Genomic DNA, 12870 nt, shown 5'->3' with positions numbered 1-12870 from the left:
TGGAAAGATTGGTAATCTACAGCAACGTTGGGATACTCGATCCTGAAGTCGCTGAGACATTTCTCAACAGAATATTTCCACTCGCCTTCTATTTTCTCCCCATTTCTGAAGTAGGATTCAATAATGAATGCTTTTTGTACGTCGGTAAAAACCATCTTTATTATTTGCTGGTAATTTTAATTTAACAACAATCCAAAACGCTAACTTGACAGCTAACCTGTAATAATAATAGAGCACAAGCTAAGAACTACGTTTAGATACGCAATATCGACGTTTGAAATTCCATAGCCTACTTGACGACGAATTTTTTTGAACGCACGTTATTAGTACTGAAAATGCTCAGCTTCGCTCAACGGCTCAACTTCGCATTCGGTGGCCGGTCTCCCTAATATCACGACTTAACGAAATCTTTTGGCTTTACTAAAGAGAAAATCGTATGGTTTCAACAGTAAAAAATCGAAAACGATGACATCAAAATAAATCAATGTCTTTCTCCAAAAGGCTCCAGATAGCAGATATTTGCTATTTGGATTATATAAATTAACATGCAAATATCGATACTTTTTCATTCCAGGTGGTTTTAATTATCGGTATTAGCTGTGCTTGTGGAAAGCAGATGTTACGCAACTTGAAGCCTAAAGACGTGGAGAATAGGTACAATAAAATGTCTGATGATTCATATTGCAATGTTCATTTGTCGTTTCCGAGTCCTTTTACCCGGTTTGTAAAAACTACATCGATCTACGTCCTACAGCAAGGCATATTCAGACTCTGCCTTTCTTTTTGAATTACATAATTGGAAAATGCACCATGCAATGTGTTAGAATAAACAAAATCGGCAACATGTCAAAACGAGTGAAGGAATATCTGGGCTTAGAGAATCCCAAGCAATACACAGGCCATTGCTTTAGTTAGGTCACCAGCAGTGGCCGAGAGTTATCGTATAATATTTTATGAAAAACATGACTGCTAACTCATCAAAAACTTCATTTTCCAATAATAATACAAGAGAAGACAATAAAATAATTTTTGTAAATACAAAAATTTCGACAACCAACTTTTATTTTTAATAATTGCACAGTATAAATTAATAATAATTATTACAATCAAAATATGACCTCAACTATAGGAACTCATTATAGTTGTATGACTTTTTGTAGTTATCAAGTTGATTGATTAGAAATATATTCACTTAATAGAGTTCAAAGTTTTAAGAAAATAGCTATTTGTGCAACCAGTTGGGTTAAGCATTATTTTTCGTAATGAGGGTATTTCTGCGCAAAGGAACACGAAATACGAAATATAGTGTTTTTTCTTCTAATTTTGAATAGGATGTTGCTATGAATTGAAATTAAAAGTACCACAAACGTCTTTGAAAGCTTCTCTCGGAGATGATGACAGAAATTATTGAATTATTTACTCCGTCACTTTATATGTTAAAATTAGAAAAAGTATAGTAAACGACTCGAGTTGTAAGGCAATTACGCACTTCTAGAATTACGCACTCGTCGCTTGGTGGCTCGTGCTTTTTCAAGTTGTGCGTAATATGCTTCTTACAATTCTTGATATAATATACTATTCTTGTTAATAGATAAATAAATAAAATTAACGAGAAATAACGCAATGAAAATAAATCGGCATACATATCCACTAAATGCTCGGTGAATATTGAAAGAAGATTCCAAATTATAAAGAGTTGTTCCACAAAATAATAAAATTACCTACACACATCGTCAAAAGTCTTGGACCCCTATAGATTTTCGAAAACAGAAATTATTTTCGAAAAATTGAATTTCTTCTATGGGAAAATATTTATTTCTCAGAGCATTCCTTGAGACGAGAGAAGGTTTGATCGAGGTATGAAAAATTTTAGGGGCAAAATAGGCATTCGTTTTAATTAGTGCAGAAAAACAATTTTTGGAATTTATTAACAAATCTTACAACGGGATCCTCGAATCACCACATTTATGGACTGTTAAACTTTTCAAGATTATCAATAATCCAGAGATACGAAGAAGATGAGAGGCACACGATCATTATTTAGTCAATTCAAAAAACAAGACATTTAATAATATTATAAAGGATAAAAACAAAAATATTATAGAAAGAACTCAGTCGTAAAAACATTTTATAAAACTAAAATCCAATAGTTACCCTTTTATAATCCCTCTAGTATTTGAAAAATGGAGAATCTCTAAAATGCTATTATATATCGATAAATACTCAACAAATGCTACCCAACAATAGTCTAGGCCCAAAAAAATCTATTAATACTCATTTGGTTGGTCTAAAAATTTAGCATAAAGTGAAAAATTAATATAAATGAAGAGGGCAGAGTAGGTGGCTTTTTTGGATTGGAGAATGATTTTCACGATTTCCAGATAAATTTACAACTTTTTCACTCGCAAATTTTCCCCACAACTTCTAAATCGTAAAGAAAAAAAGCGATTTTTCACTTTCAATATTTTTGTGCAATTAAAATGTATCAATTGGGGAAAAATACTGAAAATATAAATTTGCACGTGTTAAATGAACAGTAATTTATTCATATTCATTTTTGTTTTTTTTACGAATCCTTATGTGAAAAAGGACAATTATCAAAGTAAAAATTTGGTGAGCGAAATTTCAAATTCCGAACTTTTTCAATTCCAATAATCATTTTCTTCATTGAAACATCAATCTCAGGATGAAACTCGGATTATTTTGCTCAAGGAATAATGATGGTACACCCAGATAACCCTGATATCTAAAACATTTTCACAAGATAATGCGCTTATTTTCTGAGTATTTCGATTCTACAATTTCTTCAGAAATTCTCGTAATAGTAAAATTTTATTTTTAAAAGTTTCTTTGGTATCTCATGAAATTCATTATTTTGCAGTAGTAGAAAACTTTTGGTTTTCGGTGTTGTGCACAATACTTTTTCATAGAAAATATTTATTTTCTTAACAATTGCGGAAAGGACACAATATTTTTTCTACAAGCACTTGAAATATTTATATCCCTTTCACGAAAGTGAACAAATTTGAGTTGATTGATCCGTATGTAATAATGAAAGTAATTCTGCATGTCGACAGGACAGAATTTAATGCGCTCTATGATATTTGGTGCTGGAAAAAACCCTGATATTTCTTTCCAAAACCATTTTTTCCAATTCGACCCTGATAAAAAGATATAGCCATTTTGAGTTTTATAATGAGCTTTACCACCCCTACGAAAACAAATTTACCTTCAGAATATCTAGCTAAATCTGTAACAATACACATCTGTGGATCTTTGAAAAAAAAATATAAGATCCCCATTACATGGTTATTCTACTGGAAACTAGAAAATTGTTGCCAATTAAATACTTTCCCTTTTTGTGTGTCTGTTTTGTCCTGAAAAACGACAAAAGAATCAAACTCTAAGGGAGCTCTTAGGACACTGCGCGCCCATAACATCTATAACATTGATGAAACGGATGACTTCATTGGAAACTTTAGCTGTTATAGCTTGTGAGGATTCAGTCAGTTTTGGTCACTATAATAATAATAATAATAATAATAATAATATGCATTTATTTTCCAAATTATCATCACGACAATAAAGAGAAAACAAGTCAAAAGAAAACATTACATAGCTTGATAGACTCCAGAGAACAAGAAAATCTGCTTCAGCGCTCACAGGCGCACTTAAATTCAGAAATCGAATAAGGTTCAATATTCATGATGAGTCGGTGAAGTGATTTACGAAAAGTAGTGTATTCCTTAATGTCCCTTATGTGTTTCGGGAGAAAGTTAAAAAGTTTTATTGCTGTGTACATAGGATTATGTTCGGTGAGAGATAACTTATGAGTGGGAAAGAAGTATGCGAACTTTCTCCTTGTATTATTCGTGTTTTCAAAATCCTGAAAGTAATTCTTATTTTTGTGCATAAAAAGCATGGTTCTGTATATATAAAGGCCGGGAAGAGTCATAATATTCTGCGCTTTAAAAATGTTCCTACATGATGTCCTGTAGCTCATTCTAAACATTGTCCGCAGTGCCTTTTTCTGTACAATGAATACACGTTCCTCCTGTGATCCACCTCCCCAGAATATGAGCCCATAAGCCAGCAGAGACTGGAAATTTGCGAAGTATACCGTTTTTAAGGTATCCACATCGACTTGATCTCTCAATATCTTGAACGTATAAATGACGGAATTCAACCTGGATACTAAGGCATCACAGTGCAACGTCCATCCCAGATTACTTTCAATCATCACGCCTAGCAGTTTGGTATTCTGATTAACAGGAACCTCACCATCACCAAGTGTAATCTTCTCTGGAAATAATAGATTAGTTCTAATGTTAGAAAATATGACAATGTTGGTTTTGTCTGCATTCAGATTCAACTTGTTTTCCGTGCACCAACCCTGAATACGCTGCATTGTTTCTCGTATGTTTTCTGATAGGGTCTCAATATTGTCACCACTCACTATGACATTTGTATCATCCGCAAACAAGCAAGCATCCCGACGCACCGGCATATCAACCACGAAATTCTCATCCTGAATCCTTGTGGGTAGATCATCTATATAGACCACAAACAGGATCGGCCCCAATATTGTGCCTTGAAAGATACCCTCCAGAACAGAGGCCTCAGATGACATATGCCGCCCCCCAGGCGAGTCCAAAACGACAGCCTGTCTTCTGTTGCCAAGATAGCTTTCAAAAAGCTTGAGTGGTAACCCCCTAATACCAAATCTCTCCAGCTTCATTAGCAGGCGTCTATGGTCAACATAATCAAATGCTTTGGATAGGTCAACAAAGAGTCCTGCTGGTATCTCTCCTCGCTCGAGAGTGAGTGTAATCTGCCATAGGACCTCGAAAATGGCAGTCTCAGTGCCGCGCCCCGGGATGAAACCATGCTGTTTCCTAGATAAAATTTCAAATTTTTGGAAGAACTTCAGAATTCGCTTGGCAAGTACTTTCTCGAAAATCTTAGCAAATGCTGTAGTTAAGCAGATTGGTCTATAGTTGGAGAGCAAATTTATGTCACCTTTCTTATAACAGGGTTTAACCAGTGATAGCTTGAAAGAATCCGGAAAAATGCCGCCCCTGAAAGAACAGTTGATTATATAACAAAGAGGTCTTAAAATATTTGAAATATGTCGTTTGATTACAGTCATAGGGACACCATCATGACCACAACTATTCTTGTTCTTCATATTTTTTACAACTGACAATATTTCTGATTCAGTAACGTCGAATAGATAGAGGGATTTATGTGTTCGTTCTGGAATAGCGCTGTTAACATTGACCTCTGGGCCTCCAGTTTGTCTCGGTGGGAGATTCGTAAAGAATCTATTGAATGCATCTGCAGCCTCCGCCAGATTACCTTCTTCGCTTAGCGCTGGGAGTTTGGCATCAGATGTCCTCTTCTTCTTGGTTATCTGCCTTATGACATTCCAGACTGCGCTCGATTTATTATCAGCTCCATCAATGATCCTCCTATAATGAAATTGTTTATTATAAATAATTGCTTTATCGTATCTGTATTTTGCATATCTATAATTTTCCATCATGTCGGGTCTATACCTAGAAACCACAAACAGAGCATCCGCTAACCGCTTCCATGTTTTAACCTCTGGAGAGTTCTGAAATTTGTTTTTCTTGCACCTGTTTACTGTCCTCACCGGAAAAGCAATACTATAAATCATGCCGAAAATTTCGGAAAAGGAATTCCACATTTCATCCACATTATTTTCTGGCAGAAGGTAAACACTAGACCAGTCCGCCTTCTTGAGTAGACATTCAAAATGTTGGTGTGTGTTGTCATTAAATATTCTCACCTTTTTCTTCACTACTGACTCAAGAGGTAATGGTCCATTCTGAAAAATGAATTTAAGCCCCGAGTGATCAGCCATATGCTCTTCCTGGACAGTTGTAGTGCCCTCCAGATTAGATATTACATTATCAAGGCAGGTGGCCGAGTGTGGAGTTATACGAGTGGGCTCACGATTAGTCACCGTCAGATTGTATGTTTCTAGAATAGATAGAAATATATTAGTCTCATCTGTGGAGGACAAAATATTAACATTGAAATCCCCTGCAATTATAAAGGGAATATTTTCCATGAGGCACTGGTCAAGAATTCCATTAAATTTTTCGAAGAAAACCTCGATTTTACTTAGGGGCCGGGTGGTAGGCCGATATACACAGATTATCAGCAACTTCTTCTCAGAGCTGACTGTCACAAGTGTGGCACAGCACTCGATAGATCCGAAATCACTGAAAGTCTTAAAGTCAATTCTCTCTGAATAATGGAATTCTTCTTTGACGATGATAGCACAGCCTCCATGATGACCTTTCTCTCTGCTATATTCTGATGTTAACTTATATCCTTCAGGAATGTAGTTCATTATCTCCTCCCTGTCCTGCCAATGTTCGGTAATACATAAAAAATCGACGTTATGTTTTATTAAAGTCTGTTCAAGCTTAAAATGTGAAGTACTAATGGCCTGGATATTCTGGTGAAAGAGACAAAGTTCAATATTTTTCTTCACTTTATTGAATTTAATGGTTTTCGAAAAAAATTTGTAAAGTTGAATTCTCTCAGTGTTACACCACTAGGCCAGAAAGTAGGATCGTTAAGTTTTTCATACAACTCACCTTCAGGCACTCCAATACTGAAAGCCGAGTTTGTACCTTTCGTTGTTAATTTATTTATTTCAATTGTTTCATATCCAGGAAGATTCGAAAGGAAGTTCCTCACATCTTGAGCTGTTACATCAGAACCGGCAATTCTTCCCACGTAAATCCATTTTCTCCTAATGGCGCCTTTTATCTTATCGTCTAGTTTATTGTCTCCGGTGCATAAAATACTCCTTCTTGTTTTCCTATGTACTGTATTTCGAGTCGATTCAGATTCACTGCTTTTCTTTGTTTTTCTTTCCCTTCTTGTCACTGTTGTCCACTTCGTTGCAAGATCTTCTCTTTCTGTAAATTCTGTCAAATCTCCTTTGTTTATATTTGGGTTGTTATTGCTGGCTGATGTCAAACCTGAATTTTCCGCTTCGGCTGTCTTTAATGTGTCAATATCGACAATCTGGTTAGAATTTCGTAGCTCGGTTTGTTTACCTTCTGTTTCAGTTAGGAATGACTCACATACGGCATTCCGAGCGGGTGGGACATACGGAGTATCCACATGTCCCGCTCTGATAACAACTTTATCATTTCTGAGATTATCAATCTCCTTTTTTAAATCTGCAATTTGTTTATTTTGCGAATTAACCAATTTCCTCAAGTCCTTTAACTCATTTTTGAAGACTGAAGTAATATCACTCACAATCTCCAATTTCAAATTTAGCAATTCTTCCTTGGTAACTAGAAATCCAGCAGAGTCTGACGATTGCTTCATGATCTCCATTGTACTCTTTGACTGGGAGCAATCATTGCATCTCCACTCACTAACACTTCCATCTTGACGAATTCGGCTGAAATCTTCCACTGATATCTTGACACATTCGATATGATAACTTCTTTCACAATTTACGCAAAGTATTGAATCTTTATATCTATCAATTTTCTCTGAACATCGAGAGCAACAAATTCCGCGTGCACCCGCCATCGCCGCTTGATGATAGATATGTTCAGCTATTTCTTTATATGTCCACAGAGCCTACATTCATCATCTGCTGACTTTCCAATGCGGTAAAAAAATATTTTTACCGACAGTGTTCGTCAACATTCCCACTATTATTCGAAGCTCAGCTTGTGGCATCTTCAGGAGCTTTCGGGAATAGATCGACAAATGCACCACTAATTCTCTGACCTATGCAAGTCCGGGATTGTTTTTTCAGAGGATATTTGTATTATTCACCACCTATTGTTTGTCCACTGCCTTTTATTGATCGTTCCAGAATCCACAAAACGTTCAGGTCCAGAAGGTTTTAACCTAGATGATTTTTTCGCCAGTTCATCGGCTTTTCCACTTCTGTTTCTCTACGTGATTTAGCATGAGTTGGAAAAGAATAACCCTTTTTTGTTCAGAAAGGTTTTATGTTGTGAAAGAAGTTCTTCATACTCACCAATGTCACACGACAAGATATGCTTAGTCTTTGTAAAAAGTATCTTCTCAAAGTATTTAGGGTTTTCACTCCAAGTCTCTGAAACAAAATCAATAAAAAAATTTATATAATTGATTGGCTCCCGACAAATTGCTGCAAGAATTTACACAGCAGCTGATCAATTATTTGAATTTTTTAATTGATTTTGTTTCAGAGTCTGGGAGTGAAAACCCTGAAGAAGTTCATAAGATGCGGAGTACTCCCAGATTGAATTTCAATCAATATTTGTAAAAAGTACAGCAAAATGTAAACAAAAAACCTGACGGAGGAGATGAGTAATTATTAACTAGCTGGATGTCAATAACCAATGATTTCAAATTGTCACCACACGTCCGGACAATGATTATTCCAACGGAATAAACTGAATCAAGAAAGGAACGATATTATCAAAGTGTGTTGGTGAAGGAACTCCGCAGCTGAATTGAATTACCCCTCAGAAAGTCCATCGACTGAATTAGAAATATTTCACGCCTTATAATTGAAATTTCTGTATCCATTGTGTGCCAACATTTTCTCCTCCGCTGGAAATAGGACGCCTCTTGTATGCTCAATTCAGTATATCATCAGAAGTTGTTATTGGTTTGCTTTCAATAAAGTAATACGAAGGGAGAAAGGGCGAATGTTTACTCTGTACATATAGATGGGACATAACAAAGGCCGCCTGGAATGAAAATGGATCTGATGGTGGCAAATCCTCAGAAACGATATTGGAAAATTGAGAACTTGATACAATATTTGTACCTTTTACATAGTTTCTAGATTAATCTGAAATAAGGGTGACGTAGAAGGAAATCAATAAGGTGTGTTGCGAAATGAAATAGTTTCTATAAGAAACATTCTGCTGATTTAGTACAGTAAAAATGATGAGTCTTATATTGAAGCTGCTATCCTATGGTACCTTTCATTATTTGCCTTCACCTATTTACATAATATGGTGTTTTATAATACCCCATGTGTCGAACTTAAAAATGCCTGCTCTCTAAGAATAAGAAAATATTCGAAAAGGATGAGTTCAAATACTTTTTCAACATATGGGGAAATACGTACAAAATGACATATATGTACAAAATGACATAGTCGCCTTATTTGAAAATTGGTGTGCTTTAGCGACTTCCCATCAACTGTACCATGTGAAGGCAGCCATAATTTCAATACTGTGAAATGTTGTGCGCCATTGCCACAGTCGCGCCGCAGTAATCATTCTTTTAATTTAATTATTTTACAGTGATTTTCTCTTTTCTCTCTGATGAATTATTTGTTGCTTTCTTGTAATTATTGCTCTCGAAATCGATAAACTATGGAAGTATCTAGTGATTCCAGTTAATTTCATTACAATTATTGGTTGTTTGATGAAATTATGATTTTTTTATTGTTTTTGTTTACATTTGGACAAAATGACATACATATACAATGGACAAAATGACATAGTATGTCATTTTGTCCAAACAAACAAAAACAATAAAAAATCAGCTCACATTTGCAATCAACTGAATGTCTCAACACTTCTTCAATCCAAAAAGATGCGAGTAACAATGTTGAATCTATTTTGCATCCAACGGCAACAAATAACTATGAAGTGAAGTTCTCACAAAAAACAAAAGAACTGGTACCAATCACTGACATATCCAGTTGCTACTATTTGGCCATCACCTCAGAGCCAGTTCAATCGAGGCTAAGGTAAAAAAGAAAGAATCTAAACCAGACAAAGATAATTTTTTTTTAAACTTCTGCTCCAAACATCCAAGAAATTATTGCTAAAAACGGACCAAATGATCCACAGGCAGAAAAGAAGAGACAAAAAAAATCTCTGATGATGATGAAAGAAATATTCCTGCTACCAACACTCCATCATCAAAAAAAGAGATTGAGACTATCGAGGCTGGTAAAACTGCTCAGATATGTAGATGATAGCTCAAGAAGAGAAGATTTCTCTTCACGTTCCTAGCCCGGGGAGGGTTGGTTACGATGCAGAATTTGTTCTGTTTTGGGCTCATGCTTGTGCGCTGATCTCCCATCGTCTACCAAACGAAATACCTGTGAATTGTGTTGATGATATTTTAGTATGTCATTTTGTCCGTACTATATGGACAATATGGTTTTTGTGATCGGTGATCGGTTGCATTTTTTCTTAATATATATTTTATTATGGTTCCTACTTAAACAAAAGACTTTGATACTGATAGTCAATGAACCTGAAAAGAGTAAGAACCAAGGACATGTCATTTTGTACGTACAACCCCTATTACTTATGACTTATCCGAATTAAAAATATGCAATGGGGAGGTTTTACGGCAGAATATTGGAAACTAGAATCGAAATGAGTATAACAGATATAGAAGAGCAGTCGCGATTCCGTGCAGGACTATCATGTATTGACAACACATTTGTTCTTCAATAAATATTAGAAAAACGGACGTCCCTGTCGCCGACCTCATTTGAAATTTAATATCCAAGAAGCCATCAAAGGCTGGAAAAGGAAAACATACGGAATGGGGATACAAGTTGAGGATGAAATCTTAACAACTCTTCTCTCTGCCGATGACCAGGCAATTGTAGCAGGTGATGAAGACGACATAGATTACAGGTTCAGAAAGCTGTAAGAAGAGTACGAAGGATAGGGGTTAACTGTAAATGAGACTAAGACGGAATATTTGAGAATAGGAGACACAAAGGAGGAAGACCCAGATTTACAAGTAAATAGATTCAATAAATGCAGAGAATTTGAATATTTTGGTAGTATCATTTCCGAAGATGGAACAACAAAAAAGGATATCAAAAATAGGACACAGGAAGGTCAGAGGGCAATCCGCTTGTTGAACTTGTTACTGTGGTCAAGCAGGATGAAACTTCGAACAAAAATGACAATCTACACGAAAGTTGTAGAACCTATTCTGACTTACGGCTGTGAATGCTGGCAACTTCTAGAAAAAGAGAAAAAGATCATAGAGACAGTAGAGATGCACTTCTTGAGAAGATCTTGTAGTAACATTTCCAGAATGCAACATGTTTGAAATGAAGAGATAAGAAGGATAACTGGTCGGGTTCTTACAACGGTAGAAAGAGTGGAAACAAGACAGTGCGGGCACGTCATGAGGATGGATGATACACAATGGCCGAAGAGGGTTTTGTAGTACATGCCACAGAGCAGAAGAAGGAGAGGAAGACCAAGAATGTAATGGAGAGAAGGAATTAACGGGTATGAGAGATAGAGCTATTGAGGAAGATGCGTGGAATGAAAGAAATGGCGAACGAAATGCGGGATGCGGCATAGGCTGTAGGACCGCCGCACTCAACTTCAGTGAGTATTTCGTTCTTAATCGAAGAAGTTTTTATTTTTGTTTTTTTATATATACAGGGTGTTTCACTGGTAAATGAACATACGTTAACCTGAGCTAGAGCTACCCTAGGCGAGTCCAAAAAAACTATATTAGATAGGTCTAATCAATCCCATAACCGAGATAAAGGGTGCTTCATGTAATCACCTAAAATTTGAATTTCTCATAACTTCTGAACCAACCAGTTTAGTCGGGGGAAATTTGTAATATATGATTCACTTACACAGATCGATAGATTCACATTAAATTTCCGGAAAATTCCAGTTCCGTTTTTGAAAAATATGGGACTTCTGCCAAGCTGAAATTCAACACCCTGTAAATTAAAATTTTGGAATTTGATTGAGATATTCGAAAAGAGCACAAAATTTTCAATGAGATTCAGTAGATTTCATTGTCCCGCACGTCATTTTGCTCAAAGGAAACTCCAGGGAAAGATCAAATTGAATAATGGAATTCCTCTAATCATCGTACATTGTGATCAAATTGGCTTTTTTGCCCCACTTATTGCACATTCGTATTTCATAATATTGTGAGGAAACCTTTCAAGTTATTACCGGAAAAACATGATTGATTAAGAAAAATTTATTCGAAGACAACAACGATGAATAAGTAAATGAAGAAACATAAAAGGTTAACGTGAATTAAATACATTGCTTTTTGTATGCCGTTCATCCAGGTGACTTTAGGTCTTTCTCAGTTTTTCTCTTCCCTCGGTACCCACTTTAGAGTAAGTTTAGAAATTCTTCGATCTGACATTCTCTCAACATTTCCATACCAAATGTTTTTGCTGAGTATTCTATTTTATTGTTTTGTCCACCTTCATTACCTCCCTTATTCTTTCGTTTCTCACCTAATGCATTCGCGATACTCTGGCTGATCTTCGCCAATAGTCCATTTCAAGAGCCAGCAGCCTTTTTTGTGGCTTTTTACGGACTGCTATGTTTCACTTCCGAATAGCACGGTGCACTTGAACACTGGGGAATAACGATTGAAATTCCATATGAGAGCAAATTGAATATTTCAATTTTTTACTCGATTTTGTTTCAGAGACTGGGAGTGAAAACCCTAAAGAGCTTCAGATGATGCAAGGTTTTTTCCAACTAAGATGCTTCTGGACCGTAGTACCGAATTTAAGTGTCTTATAGTTGTTTTTCCTTTGTACATTCTGCTCTCTATTTCTTTTGTGTTCTTCCATCTGCTGTTTTCGTCCCTACATAGATGAATTCATAGTCATTCACCATCAACTTTGTCTTCTCTCCGCCAACACACATACAAATATTTTGTTTTTTCAGGCTTACTGTGATACCCAGGTTGTGGTATTCTTCGAAAAGTCTTCTTGTTATAAGCTTTAGATCTTCCTTATCTTGTACAATCAAATAACTAATGTGTAGTGCTCAACAACAATTCAATCCATCTAGCATCGTTGCAGTTTCAACCAGAAATATT

At 35.9% G+C, this 12870-nt stretch overlaps 2 protein-coding genes across 5 annotated transcripts in view; both read right to left on the bottom strand.

Annotated features, from left to right (window-relative positions):
• The window catches only part of LOC123314392 (CUGBP Elav-like family member 1), a 746764-nt gene that overhangs the window by 401548 nt on the left and 332346 nt on the right, over window positions 1–12870 (bottom strand). The gene's annotated exons all lie outside the window — the stretch shown is intronic.
• Window positions 5334–7219, bottom strand: LOC123314395. Its single transcript, XM_044899679.1, has 2 exons — window positions 5813–7219; window positions 5334–5471 (listed from the first exon to the last, which is right to left on the bottom strand). Exons 1-2 carry the CDS (start codon window positions 6380–6382, stop codon window positions 5460–5462), a joined length of 582 nt encoding a protein of 193 aa, XP_044755614.1. The 5' UTR covers window positions 6383–7219; the 3' UTR covers window positions 5334–5459.

The sequence above is a fragment of the Coccinella septempunctata genome, chromosome 5, assembly GCF_907165205.1.
Source record: "Coccinella septempunctata chromosome 5, icCocSept1.1, whole genome shotgun sequence".
Lineage (NCBI taxonomy): Eukaryota > Metazoa > Arthropoda > Insecta > Coleoptera > Coccinellidae > Coccinella > Coccinella septempunctata.
This window is presented reverse-complemented; position numbering and strand designations above follow the sequence as displayed.